This window comes from Bos mutus, chromosome 7 (assembly GCF_027580195.1).
Source record: "Bos mutus isolate GX-2022 chromosome 7, NWIPB_WYAK_1.1, whole genome shotgun sequence".
Classification (NCBI taxonomy): domain Eukaryota; kingdom Metazoa; phylum Chordata; class Mammalia; order Artiodactyla; family Bovidae; genus Bos; species Bos mutus.
In genome coordinates, this window is record NC_091623.1 from 45,956,019 (window position 1) to 45,979,616 (window position 23,598).

The 23,598-nt window shown below is 53.5% G+C and overlaps 1 protein-coding gene across 1 annotated transcript in view; it reads left to right on the forward strand.

Annotated features, from left to right (window-relative positions):
- Positions 1 to 2,126: 2,126 nt before the first annotated feature.
- Positions 2,127 to 23,598, forward strand: part of MAP1S (microtubule associated protein 1S) — a 33,425-nt gene continuing 11,953 nt past the window's right edge. Inside the window, exons 1-5 of the mRNA XM_070373288.1 lie at positions 2,127 to 2,283; positions 3,542 to 3,643; positions 4,991 to 5,073; positions 6,089 to 6,229; positions 6,871 to 9,232. Of these exons, the coding sequence (XP_070229389.1) occupies positions 2,163 to 2,283; positions 3,542 to 3,643; positions 4,991 to 5,073; positions 6,089 to 6,229; positions 6,871 to 9,232 (2,809 nt within the window). The 5' untranslated portion in view covers positions 2,127 to 2,162. The remainder of the gene's footprint in view (positions 2,284 to 3,541; positions 3,644 to 4,990; positions 5,074 to 6,088; positions 6,230 to 6,870; positions 9,233 to 23,598) is intronic.

The following is a 23,598-nucleotide window of genomic DNA, read 5'->3' on the forward strand; positions in this document are numbered from 1 at the left end:
GGCATCCAGCAGTCCTGACAGTTGAGGGTTTTCCATTTCCCCCATAATTTCAGCACCTGATCCCTCTGGTAACTGATGACCTGAAAAGAGGCATGGAGCTGGGCATGGACAAAAGCAGGAGAGCAGTGACTGGAGTCTGTTGCCTGGGATTTCAGAAATGGTCCCCAGACGCTTCTTTCATCTCTTGGGAGATGCTCCCCCCACTCTTCACATTAGGGTCTCCAGACTGAGAGACACTCTGGGACAGGAAAACCTCAGGACTCCAGAACACTCAGAACATCAGGTCCCAGATGCCTTGGCAACTCAGAGCCCTTTAAGACCCACTAGAATGAACACTAGGGCTTCCCTGGTAGCTCAGCTGGTAAAGAATCCACCTGCAATGCAGGAGACCCCAGTTCGATTCCTAGGTAGGGAAGATCCACTGGAGAAGGGATAGGCTATCCACACAGGTATTCTTGGGCTTCCCTGGTGCCTCAGCTGGTAAAGAATCTGCCTGCAATGCAGTAGACTGGGTTTGATCCCTGGGTTGGGAAGATCCCCTGGAAAAGGGAACAGCTACCCACTCGAGTATTCTGGCCTGGAGAATTCTAAGGATTATTCCATGGCAAAGAGTCGGACATGACTTTGCCACTCCCACTTTCACCTTCAGAATGAGCACTACCCATCATAATTCACAGCCTTGGGCAAAAGAGAGAGCATAGACTTCGAGCAGAAGGTCCCAGGTTCCTGTCCTGACCCAATCAATCAATACACATGAGTGAATGGTGGATGAAGGAGCTTTTCGCTCCCATTTCACACCCTTTATCATGCACTTCCCAGATGCTCAGCTTTGTCCTGCAAAAAAACTGGGATCCCAGAGAAATCTCAGCCTAGTCTGGCCTCCAACAATCTCCTATCCTGCTGAGGAAGATAGAACCTGACACAGACATTCCCATTTTTATTACTGTTGAGAGCAATAATAGAAGAAATCACAGGCAGCCAGCAAACAGGGAAGGGAGCCAAGGGGGAGGGACTGGGATAGAGGAAGGATGCCAGGGCCATAAAGAGAGAGGAAGTGGAGCGCTCAAACGTTAGACGGACGGCACGTGGCCAGCGACTGTTATACACTGACCAGGGAGGAAGTTGGACTGAATAGATAATGAAGGGCAGTGGGAGGTTAATCCTTCTTGGCAGATCTTTTCACTTGTCTTGGTTGGTTTTGTATACCTCCAAAGATGGGGAGCTAACTCCTGAGGGATGCAACCTAGCCCTTCCTAGGCATGATCATCTGTCAAGAAGTTTGATGCAACATGATTTTTCAAGTAGTGGCCACCGTGGGTAAAAAGGCTGAATGCAATTGACTGGGGAAGGAGGGTTACCCATGTGAACCAGGCAGCCAGTCCCTGTTGCAGGCTGGATCTGGAGTCAAACCCACCTGAATCTCTCCTCTACCTCTTATGCGTCTGGTGACTTCATCTCTCCAAGTCTATTTCCTCTCCATTCCTCTGAAATGACTGTGCCCACAGCCTACTTCATAACTACCAACTTCATAGATTTATGCATATCTTCAATGAGCAAGATGCCCTGCAAACTGTAGGTGCAGAATAACTGTGGTGCCCTGCTCCAGATTCAGAGTGCTCTGGAATCTGTCTCAACTTCATATGTACTTTCCTAATCTCTAAGCTCTGCACATGCTCTAACTTACGCCTCACATGTCATTATCTCATAACCCACACCTGGAAAACTCCTAAACATCTCTCAAAGCCCTCAAAGTTACCCTTGTTTTCTTTGTTTAAGCCCTGACCTAGGGAACCGGGACCATCTGGGATCTGGTTCAAGACTGGACCCACTGACATGTAATATGAGTTTCTGGAGGGCAGAGATTCCAATTGGCAAGTAGTAGACACGCAGTCAGAACTTGCTGGATAAATGAGTGAAAGAATCAATGAGTGAATGAATGAATGAAACAGTAGTCATTTGGGAGAGGTGTCCAAAGCCGAGATTCAAGACTCGGCTAACGCTTAGGAGCCTGTATCCGCAAGTCCCACTACCGCAGAGGGCGCAAGGGGGCAGATAACGAGCGAGGAGGGGCTTCCGGGAGGGGTCTTCAGCCCTTCCGGTCCGGCCCCTTTAAGGGGCGGGGACAGTAGGGCGGGCGCTCGGAGCGTCAGGGCGGCGCTAAGATGGCGGCGACGGTCGCAGGGTCCGGGGCGGCCGAGGTCCCCAGCTCGCTGCTGCTCGTAGTAGGCGGCGAGTGCGGGTGCCGGGGGCTGCTTGCCTACGTGCTGGAGGAGCTTGAACGAGGTCGGACCGGTCCGGGAACGCGGTGCCGGGGAGGCGGTAGCGGCCGCGCATCTCGGCCTGAGAGCCGGAGGATGGAGCGGTCGGGGCGGGGGCCGGCCGGATCGGGGGGCGGGGGTGGCCCGGGCCCCTATCCTCTTACCGTTAGACGCAGGGCGCAGGCAGAGTCTATGGGCGCCCGCGGAGGAAGCAGCGTTCGGGGTCGGGCTCAGCTGCTCCGCCTCGAGCCTGGTGCAGACCGGGGAGGGGACACGGGCCCCGGCTTTGGGGGCCCACGCGACTGGGCAGCATGGGCAACGGCTCCGCTTCCCGCTCTCCGGGCGCGCCTCGATTCCCCGGCTCTTAGTAGCCTTGACGTCCTGGAGGGAGGAGCAGGGATAGGGAGGTTGGGCCCGGAGCCCCGGGGGCCACTTTCCGTAGCTCCATGAGGAACTGCTAATTGGGGTGTGGGTGGCTGCGGCCTGCTTAGGGGATTTGGCACCTGAATATGTGAGTCATAGATGCACCTGCAGGATTCACCTGCCAAGCACTTGGCACGGTGGGACCGGCGGGCGTGGTGCATCCCGCACCGTGCTGCTTGGAGGGCACCCTAGATCCGTCATCCCGCATCTCTCAGATCGTCAGCGCCTGTCCTCCATGGCCAGGAAAATGGGATGGCAGCACACAGCTCATGGGTTTAGGGAATGTCACCCCGCAGGGCATCGAGGATAGGGCGGGGACCTCTGGCATGTTCAGACCTGCACTCTCAGGACTAATGGTCTGGTGGGGAGGGAGGCAGGGAGATGGATCAAGTTTTAAGGTCAGATGGTTTCAGGACTGTTCAGAGGAAGATGCCAAGGGCTGAGAGGACCTGAAGGATGGGAAGGCAGGGAGAGGGGCCTCTGGGCAGTGGGATCAGTTCCTGCAAAAGCTTAGAGGTGGAACCTGTGCGTGGCAGGGCTGAGGATCAGTGAAACCAGTGGTGGGGGTGGGAGGATACTGAAGGGGACAAGATGACTGTCTAGGAGGTGGGGACTTTCTTGCTGAGGTCCTAAGTCTTCTTTGTAAAGTGCCCGACTTTTGGGGTTCCTTGATGGTGGATGCAGTGAGATCCAGAGGCACAATGGATGTTTCTGAATCTCCTGGCCTTTGTGTGTGGGGGCAGGTTGGGGGAAGAGGGGGCTGTGGTGGCCCTCGCCTGCCCTTTGCTAGTTATTGAAATATTCTGGGAGCTGGGGAGCCCAACTGATTTCCTATCTCCCTTTCCCGCCCACCCCACCAGGCATCCGGTCTTGGGACATTGACCCTGGCGTCTGCAGCCTCGATGAGCAGCTCAAGGTCTTCGTGTCCCGGCACTCAGCCACCTTCTCCAGCATTGTGAAAGGTGAGGCTGTGAAAGGTGACCCTGCGTGCACCAGCTGCTCACTCAGTGGGCAGATGTTCTCCGAGTGCCAGCTATGTGCGTCAGGGATGGCTGTAAACAACAGTAATAATACAGCTGAGATCCGCTGAGTAAGAGCAGGGGCCGCCCCTGAGCCAGCACTCACTCCTCAGTCATCACCAACTCATGAGGTCAGAACTTGCATTTTTGTTCCCATGTAACAAATGAGACTGTGTGGTGTGGGGGACAGGGAGGCCTCTGAGGAGGGTCTTTTTGGATGAGAAGCAGCTGGTGGGGAGGGTGGAGGGAAATACCCAAGCAAAGGGACAAGACATTTGGAAAGTGAGGGGCTGGTGCGTGTGGGCAGAGCCTGGCAGGGACTGGGTGTGGTTTATGGCTGTGATTCTTGCACAGGGTACAAGTAAGTGCTCAGTAGATGGGGAGCTGAGAAAGCAAGGTCGAGGAGGGGGTTGGGACTCTTGGGCAGCCCTACATGGCCCGTGCTCCCTGGGGATTCTGGGGTGACTGGGGTGAGCAGAGTAGCTGCTGGGTGGGGCCTGGGTGTTGCCTAGCTAGCCCCTGCTCAGCTGGCCTGTTGAGTCACCTCCAGGCTGCTTCAGGAGGGGAAGGAAGTGTCCGTCACCTCATTGTCCCAGCGGTTCCTGGTGGCTTCCTGACCCTCACTGTATCAGACTGGGGATTGGGGAGGGCTGGAAATCCCGTCTGTGCTGTGTGACCTTGGCCGCCACTTCCCCTCTCTGTGCCTTACTTTCCCTGCCTGAATGGGGCAATATCCACACATGATAAGAAGCTTGTGATAAGCTGATAAAGGGTAAGGGTTCAGATCCCAGAATCAACCCCACTGCCCTCTCCGTGACCCATGAGGCCTCCCTGCCCTCGGCTCCCTCTTGCTGCCCCTCGCTCTCGCCCCTTCCTGATCCTCAGACACCGAGAGCTCAGTGCTGCCTCAGGGCCTTTGCTCATGTTGTACCCTTTTCCTAGTGTACCCTCCTTGGCCTTCCCTGGGCTCAGGCTCCTTGATTATAAAATGGGGTGACGATGCTGTCCCCCACAGGGCTGACAGCTGCAGTTGGGTCCTGCCAGCAGTGGAGGCCTTGTCCCTGCTGTCTCCAGCATGGGGCCTGCCAAGGCGGTTTCTTGTTCTTGCCTCATCCTCACCTGCAGCTCTATCTCATGTCTGTTAATCTCCGGATGACCCCCTGGCTGGAGGTCCTGGGAAACCAGAGTGCTGGAGGGGCTCCTGGCCACCTAGGGTCACCCAGTGAGGGGGGATTTGACCCTGGCTTGTGTGGCTCAGCCCTAAAGTTAAAGGGCCCGGTTCTCCCACAGGCCAGCGGAGTCTGCACCACCGTGGTGACACCCTGGAGACGCTGGTCCTCCTGAATCCATCAGACAAATCCCTGTGTGACGAGGTAGGAAAGGGAAGGCTTCTGGGGGAAATGGGCTGCTGGGACCGCTGCCATCCCCTGGCCCCAGCCTCTGGGGGCCCCTGACTTCATCTGCCTGAAATTCTCTTCCTGACACCCAGCAGCAACAAAGCCTCCCCTGATGACTCCAGCCTCAATTTAGTCCCTCTTCAGAGCTGCTGATGGGAGTAGGTGGAGTCAGAAAAGGCTGGAGCATGGGAGGATTGAATGGGATAGGGAAGGGCTGGAGTGTGGGAGGGCAGAACCCAACCGGTGTTTTTGGGTCTCATGTGTTCCTGTGGGCTGGGCCCTGCTAGTTGTCTGAACTGACTTCTTAATAATTCTAGCTTGTGGACATCAGCACTCTTCTCTCAGTTTCGTATGAGATAGAGCCCTCTAGAGATCCTTGTACAGGTTGATGCCTTTGATCAAAAATGCCCTGTTTGCTCCCTGAGGAGGCTCTGGTGGAAACAGCCAGACACAGTCCCCTCTTCCCTATGGCACCTGGGCTGGGCCAGAGGGAAATGTGGGCTTGGGGGGGCCCAGGAATACTTGGAGGGGGCGCTGGAGCTGGGCTTTGTAGAATGAGCAGGAGTTGGCAGGGAGGATGGGGGCCAGCTCCAGCAGGAGGCCCACAGGCTACAATCCTGGCTTCTAGTTTAGTACTAGCCAGGCCACTTGGGGGACAGATTGTTGTGTTTTGGTCACTAAGTCGTGTCCGACTCTTTGGTGACCCCATGGACTGTAGCCCACCAGGCTCCTCTGTCCATGGGATTTCCCAGGCAAGAATATAGGAGTGGGTTACCCTGTCCTTCTCCAGGGGATCTTCCCAACCCAGGGATCAAACCCGTGTCTCCTGCATTGGCAGGCAGGTTCTTTACCCCTGAGCCACCAGGGAAGCCCTGATAGGACAAGAGTAGGGTGGTTATACATAGATCTGGGGCTGGGGACCACCCCAAAGAGGGGTGCTGGCCATCTCACTGCATGGAGTAGCGCTTTGAACACTCTCCCCCTCTCTCAGCTCCGGAACCTTCTGCTAGACCCTGCCTCTCACAAGCTGCTGGTGCTGGCGGGGCCCTGCCTGGAGGAGACAGGGGAGCTGCTGCTCCAGACCGGGGGCTTCTCACCCCGCCACTTCCTCCAGGTCCTGGGGGACAAAGAGGTGAGCTGCCCCCTCGCCATCCTGCCTCTGAAGTCTGGCTTATCCCCACTGGGCTGAGCTGCCTAGGTGACCTACTGTCCCCCCGCCCCGAGCATCGTCCCTTCTTCCCATGTAGGGTGATGGTAACAACATGTACTGTCAGGCTCAGTCCCATGGCCCACTGCAAGGTGAGGGCCTTCAGATCAGATGTTGCAAAGGCTCCAAGTGGCATCCCAGATTCTAGGTCCCATCTGGGACACAACTGGATGGGGTCGTTTCTGACCCCTAGTCTGAGCGGGGCAAATGCGCAGAAAACTGGGAAACCATGTTTTCGTACTGTAGTGAGTGATGTAGTGATGGTAAGATAAAGGCCAGTAGATGGAGGTGGGGGTCGGGGTGTGTGTAGAAAGTCTCCCTGCAGGGAAGTGTGCTCTAGGGTGTGAGAACAGCAAGTGCAAAGGCCCAGAGGCAGGGAGAGTGAGAAGGTGGGGGAGGGCCGGAGGGGAACATGTGGTGAGACAGGACCATGGGCCCTGCTTGGCTGTGGGGAGAGCTTGGTTTTGTCCTGAGGGTGACAAGGGGAGGCAAAGGGGCTTAGCTTTCCTAAGGGGCTGGGTGTTGCCTGGCTCCGGGTGACCCCTTAACCATTCCCCCTTGTTCAGATCCGGGATCTCCTGGCCTCCACACCCCTGCCTGCAGCGCCGCCCAAGCTCACCATCACCTGCCCGACCTTTGGTGACTGGGCCCAGCTGGCCCCTGAAGTGCCCGGCCTGCAGGGCGTGCTCCACCTGCGGTTGAACCCTCCGGTGCAGCTGCCGGCTTCCGAGGGCCTGCGCGAGTTCCTGGAGTATGTGGCCGAGTCACTGGAGCCGCCCTCGCCCTTCGAGCTGCTCGAGCCTCCGGCCTCTGTGGGCTTCCTCAGGCTCGCCCGGCCCTGCTGCTACATCTTCCCTGGTGGCCTAGGTGATGCCGCCTTCTTCGCCGTCAATGGCTTCACCGTGCTGGTCAACGGCGGCTCCAACCCCAAGTCGAGCTTCTGGAAGCTGGTGCGGCACCTGGACCGGGTGGACGCTGTGCTGGTGACCCACGCTGGCGCCGACAGCCTCCCGGGCCTCAACAGTCTGCTGCGACGCAAGCTGGCGGAGCGCGACGAGGCGGCTGCCGGCGGGGGCTCCGGGGACGACCGGCTCCGCCGGCTGATCTCCCCCAACCTGGGCGTCGTGTTTCTCAACGCCCGCGCTGCTGCCTCTCGGCTGGTGCGTGGCGAGGATGAGGCCGAACTGGCCCTGAGCCTCCTGAGCCAGCTGGGCATCACCCCTGTGCCCCTGAACCGAGGGCCACTGCCTGCTGAGCCCACCGTGCTCTTCCAGAAGATGGGCGTGGGCCGGCTGGACATGTATGTGCTGCACCCGCCCTCAGCCGCCACCACTGACCACACCCTGGCCTCCGTGTGCGCCCTGCTGGTGTGGCACCCTGCGGGCCCCTCAGAGAAGGTGGTGCGTGTGCTGTTCCCTGGCTGCACGCCCCCCGCCCGCCTCCTGGATGGCCTGGTCCGCCTGCAGCACCTGGGGTTCCTGCGGGAGCCAGTGGTGACGCCCCAAGACCTGGCGGGGCCTCGGCGAGCTGAGAGCAAGGAGAGCGTGGCCTCCCGGGACAGCTTGAGGAGAGAGGGCCGCACGACGGTGCCCTCCAGGCCCACCCAGGAGCGCCCTGGGGTGGCCCGGAAAGACTCTCCACGGACTGAGGCCCCTCGCAGGGCTGAGAAAGAAGCCAGGCCCTCCCGGGAGGTGAAGAAGGACCCCAGACCCAGTGCCCCTCGCACCCAACCCCGGGAGGTGCGCCGGGCAGCCTCTGCCGTGGTTAGTGGCAAGAACGTGGGTGCCCAGGTGGCTCCCAAGACCCGCAGAGCACCCAACACACCCCGCCCAGGGGTCCCACCAGCTGAGAATGGGCCCCGCAGCCCCCCCAGCTTCCGGAGCGGAGAGGCCAGCCCCCCGACAGAGACCTGCAGCTCCCCGGCCCCCCAGCTTGTGGCCACACCCAGCCAAGAGAGCAGCCTGGATCTGGGGCTCAGCCCGGCAGGGGAGGAAGGTGGCAGCTTAGAGGAGAAAACCCTGGAGCTGCTGTTGGCCGCCAGCACCCCCGAGCCGTGCACACCCTCTCCTGCCGGGGCCCAGCAGGGCCCAACAGAGAGCAGCGGGCCGCTGTCGCTGAGCCCCCTGCGGGGTGGGGAGCCCGGGCCAGATGCCTCCCCCACAGTGACCACACCCTCGCTGCCCGCGGAGGTGGGCTCCCCACACTCCACAGAGGTGGACGAGTCCCTGTCCGTCTCCTTTGAGCAGGTGCTCCCGCCACCAGCTGCAGCTGCGAGTGAAGCTGGGCTCAGCCTCCCGCTCTGCGGCCCTCGGGTGCGGCGCTCGGCCTCCCCGCACGACGTGGACCTGTGCCTGGTGTCGCCCTGTGAGTTCGAGCACCGCAAGGCCGTGCCCATGGCGCCGGCCCCCGTGTCCCCCGGCAGCTCCAATGACAGCAGCGCCCGGTCGCAGGAGCGGGCGGGAGCTCCGGGAGGCGCCGAGGAGACACCACCCACATCTGTCAGCGAGTCCCTGCCCACCCTGTCTGACTCGGACCCCCTGCCGGCTGCCCCTGGCACTGCCGACTCAGACGAGGACACGGAGGGCTTCGGGGTCCCCCGCCGTGACCCGCTGCCTGACCCCCTCAAGATCCCCCCACCGCTGCCCACCCCACCTAGTATCTGCATGGTGGACCCGGAGATGCTGCCTCCCGAGCAGGCCCGGCTGAAAGGAGGTGGCAGCCGTACCCGGAAGCCCCTTACCCGCCCCAGCTCTGGCACTACTCCCCCCAAAGCCACTCCAGTGACTGCTGCCAAAACCAAGGGGCTGGCCAGTGGGGACAGGGCCAGTCGGCCACTCAGCGCCCGCAGCGAGCCCAGTGATAAAGGAAATCGGGCATCCCTGTCCAGAAAGCCCTCGGTCCCCAAGACAACCACTCGAGGTCCATCTGGTAAGTACCCGTGGGCTGGAATCCTGCAGTGGGTTTCCTATATTCAGTGTGGTCTCAGCCACACCCACCACCCTCTCTGGCCTCTGTTTATTCTATAAAATGGAAGCTCTGGCCTGACTGTCTTAAGCACTTGCAGTTCTTAGGTGCTTGAGCAGTATCGTCAGTGGAAACATCATCCCAGTGAGTACATCTGTGGTAGTGATATTTCCAGTAGCCACTTGAAGCAGAAAGAAACCAGTGAAATTAATTTTAATGGTACATTGTCATGAAACCCCTTTGTGTCCAGGGTCCCAAAACCACCTCCAGGTTTGATGATTGGGTAGGAAGATTCAGTGTGTGGTCATACTCGTAAATGTATTACAACAGAAGGACATAGAGGATCAGCAAAGGGACGAGGCGTGGGGAAGTCTGGGAAACCAGGCACAAGCTTCTGGAGCCTTTGTTGTTCAGTTGCTAAGCCACGTCCAACTCTGCAACCTTACGAACTGCAGCACGCCAGGCTTCTCTGTCCTTCACTGTCTCGTGGAATTTGCTCAAATTCAAGTCCGTTGTGTCGGTGATGCCATCCAGCCATCTCACCCTCTGTCGCCCTCTTCTCCGCTCAATCTTTCCCGGCATCAAGGTCTTTTCTAATGAGTAGGCTCTTCATATCCAGTGGCCAAAGTACTGGAGCTTTAGCTTCAGCATCAGTCCTTCCAATGAATATTCAGGACTGATTTCCTTTAGGATTGACTGGTTTGATCTCCTTATTGTCCAAGGGACTCAAGAGTCTTCTCCAGCACATAGTTTGAACCCTAGTGGAATTACACATCACATGCTCGAGTCCCTGATCTCCGAGCTGTGATGACACATGTGACATGCCGCCTTCCAGGGCAGCTCCTTAGAGACTCAGGGCCTAGGGTTTCTAGTGGCGCTGGGCGTGCAGGCACCTTCCGCCTTACACACACACTGAAAAGGCTTCCTGGTCCAAATCTTGGACACCAGCTGGGGGCCCAACATTCCCCTGCGTGTTGACACCGTCTACCTGGAGAGAGAATCCCATTCCACAGGCAAAAGGCTCAGTCCCACGGGCACTCTCCACTCCCATGCCAGTCCCAGTGCAGACTGTCACCTGTGCTGCTCACGGGCTGCGAATCGGGGGCTCCTGTGACCCCTTCCTTCCATTTGTTAATATGCCAGAGCAGCTGACAACTCAGGAAAACCTGTGTACTTACTAGATGACCATTTTATTACAAAAGGGTCCTAGAGAATACAGATCAACAACCAGATGAAGAGATACCTAGGGCAAGATACCGCACAAGGGATTCTCTTTTCTCACAAGCCTTGGGGCCCTGTGTGGTTCTGGTTCCCTGAGGTGGAAAGCTCAGAAAAAGGGCTAGAAAGCTTGAGGGTTTTATGGAGGCTTTATTACATAGTAACGATTGACTAAATCATTGGCCAATGGCAGTTGGTTCAGCCTCATGCCATGCCCCTCCTCAAAATTCAGGGGCAGGACTGAAAGTTCTGACCCTCTAATCACATGATTGGTTCTCCTGACAACCAGCCCCCACCCTGGGCTGGGATCTAAAGCCGTTAGCCAAACCTGGTTGTGATGGAAGAGAGCTTCTGAGGAATAACAAGACACCCATTTTACCTCTCTGGCCCTAAAATATTTTTTGGAACTGAAGACCAGAGAGCAAATATGGCAAAAGATGCTCCCATTGCTCTTATTGATCAGAAAATTCCAAGAGTTTGAGAACTATGAGTCAGGAACTGGGGATAAAGACCAAGTATATCTGAGCAGGCTCCGGCAGTTGGTGATGGACAGGGAAGCCTGGCGTGCTGCAGTCCATGGGGTTGCAAAGAGCAGACACAACTGAGCAACTGTACTGATACCTGAGAATGACCAAATATATTTATTTCTCATAAATCACAGTATTGCAGTCTACCCCCTGGTGGAATAGATCCCTTATGGCAAATGACACCCTGTTTTTGTGGATAGAAAATGATTAATCAAAAGTAGTGGAAAACTGTGGGTCCCTGTTACAGACTTACATTTGGGGTCACATTTATAGAACAGATAAAACAATAGTACCGACACAAATAGGCCTGACGTTTGGGAGAAATCAGTGTGGGATTGATTTAAAGAAACGTCATTGCTCCTTGAACCTTACAGTCAATTTGTACAGAACTATTTGGCACAGAAATCAGCTGGTAGATTAGCTAGATCCTCTTCCTTCTCAGGCCAGTCATTTTCCACAACTGTTACATCCTCAGGAGACTTAACTCAGGCCCTCAATACACTGGATCATCAAAATGCAGTGTTACTGGTGAAGCCACTGGCTTCCACAGTGGCTCAGCAGTAAAGAATCTGCCTGAAGTGCAGGAGACGCAGGAGGTAAGGGTTCTATCCCTGCTTTAGGAAGATCCCCTGGAGGAGGAAATGGCAACCTGCTCCAGTATATTCTTGCCTGGAGATCCTGTGGACAGAGGAAGCTGGGGGGCTACAGTTTGTCGGTCCATAGAGTTGAAAAGAGTCAGACACAACTGAGTGAGCACACACACATGCAGGGTTACCATAAACTCATTTACAAGAGGTAGTTGAAGCTTACCAATGCCAGGGTTGTACCGTGTCAAAGTATGGCCAGGGTACGGTTCAGTTTCATTACAGAACAAATCAGTAAGAACCATGGAGGTGTTCACTTTGCCTCCCCGACAGCATCTGCCTTCGCCCGTGTACCAGACGTTATTAGAGGTTGTAACGGTTGATCGTGATTCAGTTAGCTCTGAATTCCAAGGTAACCAGGGACAAACTCACAGGCTTGTACTGAGTCTGTGTTTTACAGCAGGGCCCACCTCTCCTATAAGGAGAACATAAATGGCATTTAGGTTATTCCTGTCCCTACTGGCTCTGCCACGGGGTATATTTTATTTCTAGCTTTCCTGGAGGCGAGAGCAGTCTGGGTGCATCTGTTTAAATTGTTAATGCCTCTAGAGGACTTCTCTAATCTTGAAGAGCCATAGCATTGCAATAAGTGTGTGTGCCCCAAGCCTCAGTAGCTAGAACGGAGGGCCACGTGCCCCTGGCCACTTCAGCCTCTGTTCGTAGTAAAACAGTCAAGAGGCCTTGGGCTTGTTAGGTCAGGATACAGGCCCCTTCCCAGCGCTGGGTTCCAGTGTATCCAGCATTGCTGGCTGAATCTGCCTGACCCACTTTGCTACTACCTCATTCTCTTTCCCTGGTCCAGAAAGATCCCCTGGAGTAGGAAATGGCAACCTGCTCCAGTAGTCTTGCCTAGAAAGTCCCATGGACAGAGGAGCCTGGGGGGCTACAGTCCATGGGATCACAGAGCATTGAACACAACTGAGCAGACACACAGACACACACACACTCTCTCTCTCTCTCTCTCCCTCTCTCCCCTCATCTCTCCAGGTTGGCTGCCATCCTTTGCCTTCCACCTGGAAGAGAACTCCCCCTGATCTGCCTATTCTAGGTCATCTTTTTCCTCTGAATGCTGCTCCTCATTAAAAGCAAATTCCACTTGTCCTCAGATCCCCATTAGCACCTGTTCAGCCTCAGCCTCTGGCTTGTGGGTGCATTATTGAATCCAGTGGGGACGTTGATGCCCCTGTATAGTAGTGGCTGGGTGCACTGAGCATGCGTGTTTTGCACCCCAAAATGTTGGATCCCCAGACTAGAGTTAGATGCATGGTAAGCATACCTAGAAAGAAAGAAAGTGAAGTCGCTCAGTCATGTCCGACTCTTTGCGACCCCATGGACTGTAGCCCACCAGGTTTCTCTGTCCATGGGATTTCCCAGGCAAGGATACTGGAGCAGGTTGCCATTTCCTTCTCCAGGGGATCTTCCCAACCCAGGGATTGAACCTGGGTCTCCCGCATTGTAGGCAGATGCTATACCATCTGAGCCACCAGGGAAGTCGCCTAAATGTAGTTTAGTTGGAGCATGCCACGAGACTTCGCACAGCCTGCCTTGTCTCTGCTGGGGTCGTTCCCCCAAGGAACTTGAGCCACCAAGTGATGCCCTCTGCTTTAATCCCATCAGGGACCCACTATTTTTCCCTCTTTTTGATGAATAGTTTTCTGTCTGCAAAAACAGGATGCCACGTGCTTGGGCACGGCACACCCTCAGGTGTGCGTGTGTGCTACGTCGCTTCAGTTGTATCCAACTCGGTGACCCAATGGATTGTGTAGCCCACCAGACTCCTCTGTCCATAGGATGCTCCAGGCAAGAATGCTGGAGTGGGTTGCCATGCCCTCCTCCAGGGCATCTTCCCGACCCAGGGATCTAACCCATGTCTCCTAAGTCTGCCGCATTAGCAGGCAGGTTCTTTACCACGAGTGTCACCTGGGGAAGCCCCATGTTGGGCATGCTGCCATTATATTTTGAACATCATAGCCAGGGACGTTTCTAAGCAGTTGATGATCAGGATTTGCGGTTACACAGTGATTACGTAGACCAGTCTGCTGGGAGCCACGCACCATGCGGTTTGCAGTCCCAGAGGAAAGGGTTCCCAAATGTTGTCCTTTGTGTAGTAGATGTAGCCTAAAAATAGGAGTCCGAGATACAGGCACATCGCTTAAATTCCATTTAGTCATGAACAGTTTTCCTGTTCATTAATATATTTTAGGACCAGAATGTCTCCCAGAGTGACACCATTCGGGTTTGCAGGCTGCTGCTCCATCTCGTCAGGTCCCCAGATCAGGGCTGGTCTCAGCAAACTAGCTTCAGCCTGCCAGGCATCTGGCATGCTTCTGCTAAGAGATCATATTATTCTGCTCTAAGCCTCTCTCCAGGTATTAATAAAATGTTGGGTTTCCCTCCTTGCATAACCCACTTATTCATCCCTTTACCCTCAGAGGTAATTTTTCCTTTCTCCTTTCCAGTTGTCATTTCTCTTTTGCTCACACTTTTGCACCCTTGGAAGGGACATTAGTTTGGCCACTACACTGGTCCATCTTGCTGCCAGGAAGCTAACCCCAACCTCCTCCCCGCCCCCTCCCCTCCCAGGGTTGCACAAGTACAGAACCGGTGGGCTTTCACAACCTCTAGACAACACAGCAGCATTCACTGTCAGCCCCAACATCGCCAGAGGGGATGAGGGCGCTTTCCACCCCAGTGGGCCCTTAGGAATTCTGACAGATTTAAAGGTGCAGTTAGTTTCCTGTTTGGGCCTCGGCCACGCTGCTGGCGTCTGCAGCTGCATGCCTGGTTCTGGGGCCACTGCATCAGGTAGCTGGGCGGGGCGGGGGTGGGTTGCCATGGTGTGGGGAAGATGTACCAGCATCCACGCCTGCTTCCCCATACCCTCCAGAAAAGTGGAGGAAGCTGTTCAGTGGGGACCCTCCCTTAGCCCTCGTGTTGAGTGTGAGCACACACTCAGGAATGCGAGTAAGCCAGCCTCTCAAGCCTTTATCATCTACCCTGGTTTTAGACAGCAAATGTTCCAGCCAGTCAGTCAAATTTTCTACTAAACCATCACTCAGCGGATGATATGCAACATCCCTGATGTGAAATCTCTTGCCCCACTGTTGGACAGTATGGGCTGAAAAAGTACATCTCTTTGTCTGTCCGAAGGAATGTAACTCGGTGGCTCAAACTTACAGTATTTTCTGTTCCAACTCTTAATAGTATTTTGAGCATTTGCGTTGGACCTTCAGGTATGCAATCCTAGAGGGTCTGTTCCTGTTGGGACTCATTTATAGCCCCCAGGGTTACTGGCCTCCGTCCACTGTGACCCGCTTGCCAGCTCCATCTCCCGGGGCATTTCCCCCAGAGCCACCTGCAGTTTCTCTCTCTTGTTGACAGTGTCCTCACCTGCATTTTTGTGCCTCGCAGGGCGCCAGAGGACTAGATCTAGGTCTAGATTTGGCCCCCTCCTCCTCATTGCTGAGAATCTGCCTACAATGAGGGGGACCTGAGTTTGATCCCTGGGTCAGGAAGATCCCCTGGAGAAAGGAACAGCTACCCACTCCAATATTCTTGCCTGGAGAATCCCATGGATAGAGGAGCCTAGCAGGCTGCAGTCCTTGGGTCGCAAAGAGTCGGACACAGTTGAACAACTAACACTTTCACTACTGAATTGCTGCAGCGCACCTCCCCATGCTGACTCATTCTTGGGCCCCCAGAACATGTCCTTTGTGGTTCAGTGACCTTCCAGATCTAGAAGGGGCTCTTCTGTTGGAGGTTGACATGTCCTACTTGACCACGTCCTTTAAATTCCCAGAGTGCTTTCCATAGGGCTGTGCCCCTTGCAGACGTCCCTTTTATAGCCCAGCTTTCCATTGCCCATACCTGACCACACCGCCAGGAGTCAGTAAAAACACGAAGGGGCTTTTACCGTTGCTCAATTCTTCCACCGCCGCTAGGAAAACAGCATGCACTTCAGCCCACTGAGCCGATTTGTTCTTGCTGCCTTCAATCACAGTCTGGCCATCTCCTGGTCTTAATGCAGTCACTTGCCAAACAGGGTATTATCCATTCATCTTAAAACTGCCATCCATAAAGCAAGCGCTCACTGTGATTCGTTTGAGAGCCGTCCACGGGGCTTGTCCTCATGCCAGTTGGTTCCAGCAGCTCCTCAGTTGGCTTCAACGTCGGTCTTGGAGGAAAAGAGGATATGTGCCCAGGATACAGTGGGTGCCTCCCTGCTTCCCCCTGGCAGCCCGCAGCCCTCTGAACCAATTGCATTTTATGATGGAGCTCTTAGGACTTTCCTGGTGGTCCAGTGGTTAGGACTTCGCAGTTCTGCTGCAGGGGACCCGGGTTTGCTCTCTGGTTAAGAAACTAACATCCTGCAGGCTGTGCGGTGTAGCCAAAAAAAAAGTATTCTGGAACTCTCCTGGGCACTGTCCCCCTCATCAGTGCTTCTCTGACATCGCCCAGGACATTCTGGGCGCCTCAGGTCTCGTGATTGCTTTATGTCTGTCAATCATCAGGGCCAGCTCAGTGAATGCCCAGTCACAGGCTGCTACCTGTCTCTCAAGTACCTTGTTCAGACAGCAGCATCTTGGAATCTTGTGGTCCAAAATCCCAACAGTCGTTGCTAGAAGGCACTTGTGGACTTTTGCCAGAAGCTCCAGTCTTCAGAGTATGGTGGCAGAGACTCCCCAAATCATATCTGAGTTGGGGGGTCAACAGGGCCCAAAGGCCAAGTTGAGAGGGCTGCCGCCACTTGTAATTCAGACGCAACCTGCTCGTTTGGGTCCCCAGTTCAGATAGACCTGTCTTTCGGGTGGTCTTACAGATGAGAGCTAGCACGGTTCCCGAATGAAAACCCAAACCCAGCCAAATGCTGGGATTCCCGTTCAGCCCTGGGGACAGTAGTGACAGCCGTTTGTTTTTAGTCTTTGGGAGATTATTCCAGGCAGCTCCTGCCCAGGTCCTCCCTGAAAATTTGACTGGGCCGGCCTGGGGACTGGTGCTGGGCTTATTTACGCACCCTAGTTGGTCAGTGGACATGAGTTTGAGCAAACTCCAGGAGATGGTGAAGGACAGGGAAGCCTCGTGTGCTGCAGTCCATGGGGTCGCAAGGAGTCAGACACGACTGAGGGACTGAACAAGCTGGTCACGTGTGTCCCATTGCATTCAGATCAGCCCTCGCCTGCTCTTTGCTTTCCACTGCCACCAAGTGGCATCAGCAGCGTGCATGAGTACCTGGGGATCTGCCTCGAGGCCACGTCGCTTCTGAGCAGATTACGACTGAGTTCAGGGATCCCTTAGCAGTGCAGAAAAAGGATGGTGGGATCCTTCCCACGTGAAGGCCAGTTGCTGCTGGCCCTCTTCTGAGATCAAGACAGAGAAGAACATCCGAGACATGAGTTGCTGAGTAGCAGCCTCCTGGCAATTTCTGTGTGGTTGAGACCGTGTCCAAACTGCTGAGCCAGTGGGCAGTACAGCTTGGTTTCAGCCTCAATAGTCTGCAGTTTCCACGAACCATCTGCCTTTTTCAGGCCACACAGGGCTGTATGGTACAGTGAACTCATTGGCACCGGCACTCCGCTTATAGTCTGTAATGAATTAAAGTAGCCAACTCTTTTTGCTCCCCAGGCACTCTAGGTCATTCTGCATTAGCCACCTATATGCACTCAGGTTCCCATCTAGTGTCTCTGATTAAAACTGGCCAGAGGGCAGACTTAACAGGTCTTTGCTGTACAGTGTTATGTAGGGAAGACAACCTCCATCGTAGTTATATATTCATGTAAAGGAGATGTGACCACCTCACACAAAATCTGTTCATACACCCCAGTTTTCATTCAAATGTTCACCTTAATCCCATCAACGTTTCATCTCCATTTATCCCAGTCTAACCTAAGCTGCCCGCTAAGCCTTCACCAGCAAGGGTTGGAATCACAGTGTGTCGGGCTCCTGTATCTAGGAGTCCTGGGGAGCCTCTCTCCTCTCCTGGCCGTTTTATCCACACCTGCATATGCACGTGGGCTTCCCAGGTGGCACCAGTGGTAAAGAGCCCGCCTGCCAGTGCGGGAGACAGGAGACGCCTGGGTTCAACCCCTGGGTTGGGAAGATCCCTTGGAGGAGGAAATGGCAACCCACTCCAGGATTCTCTTCCTGGAGAATCCTGTGGACAGAGGAGCTTGACGGGCTACAGTCCGTGGGGTCTCCAGGAGTTGGACACGACTGAGTGACACAGCACACACTCGTTTGCATACGGCCTTGGGTCCCTGCCCAGGCGTGGGACCAGAAGGCCCTGGCCCTGGCTCCAGTCTTTATCTTGATTAATCAGTGAACACCCAGGGATCCCTAGTCAGGTTTCTTATTTAATTTTTTGCTTCCAGCTTTTCAAACTCTTCCTGCTGCTGCTGCTGCTAAGTCGCTTCAGTTGTGTCGGACTCTGTGCGACCCCATAGACAGCAGCCCACCAGGCTCCCCCATCCCTGGGATTCTCCAGGCAAGAACACTGGAGTGGGTTGCCATTTCCTTCTCCAATGCATGAAAGGGAAAAGTGAAAGGGAAGTCACTCAGTCGTGTCCGACTCTTCGTGACCCCATGGTCTGCAGCCTACCAGGCTCCTCCGTCCATGGGATTTTCTAGAGTAAATCATGGACTTCTTTGGGGCCCTTTAATGTTGGGGTCCACACTGGTCCACTCCCATCTGGGAGTGCTGCATCAGTTGACAACTTCATCAGCTGAAAACTCAGCCTCTGGGCTCCGGTGCCAAATTAAATCTTGGAGACAGTTTTGGATGAAGTAGGAAAGAGGACTGTTATACTACTTTGCCAGGCAAAAGGGGATGTGTGGGTTTGTGCCCCTGAAAAACTGTCCCCCAACCCGGGGGGATTTGATGAGTTTTATAGCCGAGGTTCCAGGGCACAGTTGCTGATAAGGTTAGGGTGTGTGCCGGGCCTGCACACCTGTAATCTGGTGTCGGGTAGTCTCTCTCTCTCTCTTTTTTTTTTAAATTTATGTTTCTGGTTGTGCTAGGTCTTGGTTGCTGCGCACAGGCTTTCTCTCGTTGCAACGCGCAGGCTTCTCATTGCGGTGGCTTCTCTGGTTGGGAAGCATGGACTCTAGGCTTGTGGGCTTCAGTAGTTGCCACACATGGGCTCAGTAGTTGAGGCTTGCAGGCCCCAGGGCATGTGGGCTTTAGTGGTTGCGGTGCATGAACACAGTTGCAGCTGGCGAGCTCTAGAGCGCAGGCTCCAGAGTGCTGACGCAGGGGCTTCGTTGCTCTGGGGCACGCGGAGTCTTCCCAGACCAGGGATCAATCCTGTGTCCCTGCATTGGCAGGCAGATTCTTAACCACTGGACCACCAGGGAAGTCCTTCAGGTACTCTCCTGATGAGCATCCTTTAATTCCTTTAATCTGGTGGTGGTCTCTGGAGTCAAGAATGCTGACGTCTTCTGTTTGTTGATTTTAGTTCTGTAAAGAGCTCCGAGTAGCCCTTGAGGTAGAACCTGGTTTCTTGGCTGCTTCTCTTTTCCTGCGCTTCCCCTCCCATCCCTGATTTAGCACCTGCTTGAATCTGCCCTTTGGACCTCAGGGAACGTCTGTCTTGGAGGATGGAGTCTTTTCCCTACAAATAAGGAGGGACACAGAGCGGCTTCTGTACCCAGGAGCCCCACAGGGTCCCGCTTGGTTTCACATCGACCCCTGTTTCAGCTCCATCCATGCTTCATTCTCTCTTCATTTCAACAACCATCTGAAGACTCCCACTCTGCTTGGTTGAGTCCCTTGACTCTCCTTTGTCTCTCCCTGTTTTCTAAATTACTTGAATATTCTTGGTGCCATAGGGGAAGCTGAGATAGCAGATCTAATAAGGCTTCTAGAACAGTTTTGTAAACTGGAAAGTAATGTTCCATGGGGTGCCCATGCAGTAAGGGTCCCTAAATCACAGCATTGACCAAAACCTGGGTAACAGGCATCGTCAGTGGTGAATGTCCCCGCTGTGAAGCCAGTCCCATGTAGCTTGCACAGGAAGCACCTCAGCTGCTTCATCTGGGGTGTCCCACTCGGCGTTTATAGGGCCAGCTGGGCAGTCCCCGCTCTCAGGATAAGCACCCTTTTCAGTGTCTTTTATCCAGTTGACCAGGCTGGCTCTTCCTTCGGGAATAACCTCCTGTGTGTCTGGGACAGTCTGTGACTGTTCAGTAGTGAGCTACGGGTCCTGCATCCACCCAAATGTATTCTTCCACCCGAAGCCTTCAAAACCAAAGACACAGCTGCTCCGGGAAACCGGCGATACCAGTCCGCAAAGTGAGTCAGCTTCTTCACACTCCACCCCTTGGTTTTAGTTGTTTCTTGGTTTTGCCCTCCCCGGACATGAACCACCTTCTTGGTGACCAGAGACAGACCTTAGAGGTACTTGCTGTTGTCCCTGCATAGTTTGGGGCAGCTTTGAGGCTAATGGCCAAAGCTTGGATCTATCTAAATCTGAACTTGGTGCAGGATCAAGGCCTGAGTGAGCACTTTTTAAAAATTTCATTTAGGCTATTACAGATAACATTGCTGTTAAAATCTTGGCTTTTTCTGCCTACTGAAGCCAAATTTAAAAAAATTCAGAGGCAGAGTTTGGAGGAAATAGAAAGGTGGCTTTACTCCTCGGCCTGCAGAGTGGGAGAGTGCAGTAGGCTCGGGCCTCGAGCTGCAGCTCCCCTTCCGTGAGGAATCTGGGGGATTACACAAGATGAGAGCACGCAGTCGGGTGAGTGATGAGGAACAAAGGCGCAAGGATCTTGTCTTCTTTCTCTTGCATTGTTTCAGAAACAGCCGTAGGCTGGCATCAGGTAACCTGGTAACTGGGTGCGTTGTCTTCTGTCTGTCGTACTGCGGCCTTGTTTCTGTAACGCAAAAAGAGAAGAACCACAAGGGGTAGTCTGAAGAGAGTGCTGTCAAGGCGAGCACTGGATGCAAGATGTGATTAGAGAGTCAAAGGGTGATGGGTGCAAAATGTAGCTCACACCAAGTTAGGGGGCAGAAAAGCAGACTTACACACCGCAGACGAGGAATGGTTGAAGTGAAAACTGGGAGTGATCGAGCCTGGTCCCTGGTCTTTTTATCGTCTTTGTTCTCAAGAAAGAAAAACGCATTCCTCTTTTTCCCTTTTCACTGCAGCGGTCATCGGGAAGCTGTGTATTTTGTGTGCTGTGTGTAATTTTGCATCTCTTTATATATCCTGTGAGCCAACTGCTTGGAAGTTGGCTCTACTGTCGTGTCTGGGTTCCACTGGTAACAGTTACCTTTAGTAACTGATTGCAGCACAGCTGCGGTTTCATTGTGGTTGCCTAGGTAGCCATCCAGGGACCAGGGTTTCTTCATTCCCCATCTTTTTATCCTTACTCTTCAAAAAACACGTTTCTGTCAGCCAGGGCCGTTCCAGTGGATCCCACTACTGACACCAACCAAAGAAGGTTGCTGTACCCAGGTCCAGTGTGTAGGTTTCAGCACACTAACAAGCTTGGGTGCCAGCAGGCTGTCCAGGAATTTGACTCAGTCCCGCCACCATCTACCCAGAGATGGAATCGTGTTCCATTCAGTCTCACAAGGCCGCTCTCCATTTCAGATGCCAGTCACAAGCCCAGGTTTCTACGTGTGCTTCGACCAGCTGCAGACTGGAGGTTCTGATGACCTTGTGCAACTCAGGATGCCAGTTGCAAGTCTGGTTTGTTACCTGTGCTTCTGACTGACTAGCGATAAGTGGTTCCCCTGGCCCCTCCTTGGGTTTGGTTAATTCGGTAGCACAGCTCACAGAACACAGGGAAAGACAGGTTTACTCACTAGATTACCAGTTTATTATATATATGAGGCTATTAAAGGATACAAATCAACAACCAGATGAAGAGATACGTAGAACGAGGTCCCCAACAAGGGATCTGATGTCCTTGTGGAGCTTGGGGCTCACACAGCAGCATGCAGAAGCCTCCGGGTTCCCTGATGTGGGAAAGGGCCAGAAAGCTGTCCTTTGGAGCTTTTATGGAAGCTTCATTACACAGTTGTGAGTGACTAAATCATTGGCCAAGGGCATTGATTCAACCTCAAGTCCCTCTCCCTTCCATCGAAATCAAGGGGCAAGACTGAAAGTTTCAACTTTTTAATCACAGGCTTGGCTCTCCTGGGAGCCAGCCCCTATCCTGGCAGGGGGTGGGGGCAGAGAGGGGCCAAAGTCACCTTTATTAGCAGAAACCCAGTTGTGATGGAAAGGGTTTGTTTTGAATAACAAGACACTCACTTCACTGTTATGACCCTGAAGTGGTTTCAGGAAGTGAAGACAAGAAACCAACTATTGTGACAGATAACTGACATTGCTCTTACAGATCAGAAAATTTCAAGGGCTCGAAGAGGCAGAACTGTGGATAAAGACCAGATACATCTGCAAATGATCAAATTGTATATATATAATAAATCACAAAATTGTATACACCAAAGTTTCAGACATCCCCCCACCACCACCAGAAAGGAACGAGCAGATGCACAGCATAAACTGCCTTGCTGTACAGGCAGTGTGGGCGCAGTGAGCCACTTTTACCATTTGGGAAACGCTGGGAACCCTTCTGAAATTCAAGTTCCCAGAAGGCAGCCAAGGGCCATCTTGTCAGCTTTCTAAGGATAGCAGTCTCAGGCTTCATGTACTAACTTTTTCTTTTCAATTTTTGAAAATTGTGATAAAATTAACATAAAAGTAACCACCTTAAGCCATTTTTCAGTGCACAGTTGAGTAGCATGAAGTATACTGGACTCGTTGTATGACCATCACCACCATCCGTCTCCAGAGCTCCTTGCATCTTGTGAAACCGGAAGCTCTGTCCCCATGAGATACGAACTCCCCACTCCTCCCTGCCCCTAGCCCACCGTTCTACTTTGCACCTCAGGGGACCTCATGTAAGGGGAATCATAGAGTCTTGGGGTTTTTTGGTAACTGGTTTCTTCCGCTTGGCATATTGTCCTCATGCTTTATCCATGCTGTAGCATATGTCAGAACTTCCTTTTTAAGAGTGAAAAATGTTCCATCATGTGGATGGGCCACATATCCGTTCATCCATGGATGGACCCTTGAGTTGCTTCCGGCTTTGGCTGCTGTGAACCTGGATGCCTCTCTGGGACCCCTGGTTTCGATTCTTTGGGGTACATACTCGGAAGTGGGGCTGCTGGATCTTATGGTGAGTCGATTTTTATTTTCTTGAGGAACTGTCATCCTGGTTTTCCACAGCGGCTGCACCGTCTTAGAGTCCACCAACAATGCACAGGGGTTCCGTCTCTCCGCATCCTTGCTGCCACTCGCTTTATAGCTTCTTGACAGTAGCCCTCCTAATGGGTGTGAGGTGGTATCTGGTGGTAGTTTTGATTTGCATTTCACTAATGATTAGTGATGTTGAGCACCATTTTATGTGCCTGTGGGACATTTGTATATCTTTGTGAAAACATCCTTTGCCCATTTTTGAATCAGGTTGTCTTTCTGTGGTTAGGTTGTGAGTTCTCTGTATATTCTGATATTCATCCCTTATCAGATACATGATTTATGAATATTTTCTTCCATTCTGTGGGTTGCCTTTTTACTCTGTTGCTAGTATCCTTTGATGCACAAAAATTTTTAATTTTCATAAAGCCAAGTTTTTCTGTTTTCTCTTTTGTTATCTGTGCTGTAGGTGTCATTGCCAAGCCCAGTGTCATAAAGCTTTTGCCTTATGTTTTCTTCTAAGAATTTTATAGTTTTAACTCTTACATTTTGCTGTTTGATCGGTTTTGAGTTAATTTTTGGATATGTGTGTGTGTGTTAGTCGCTCAGTTGTGTCCAATGCTGCAACCCCACAGACTGTGGCCTGCTAGGCTTCTCTGTCCATGGGATTCTCCAGGCAAGAGTACTGGAATGGATTGCCATTCCCTTCTCCAGAGGCTATTCCTCACTCAGAGATT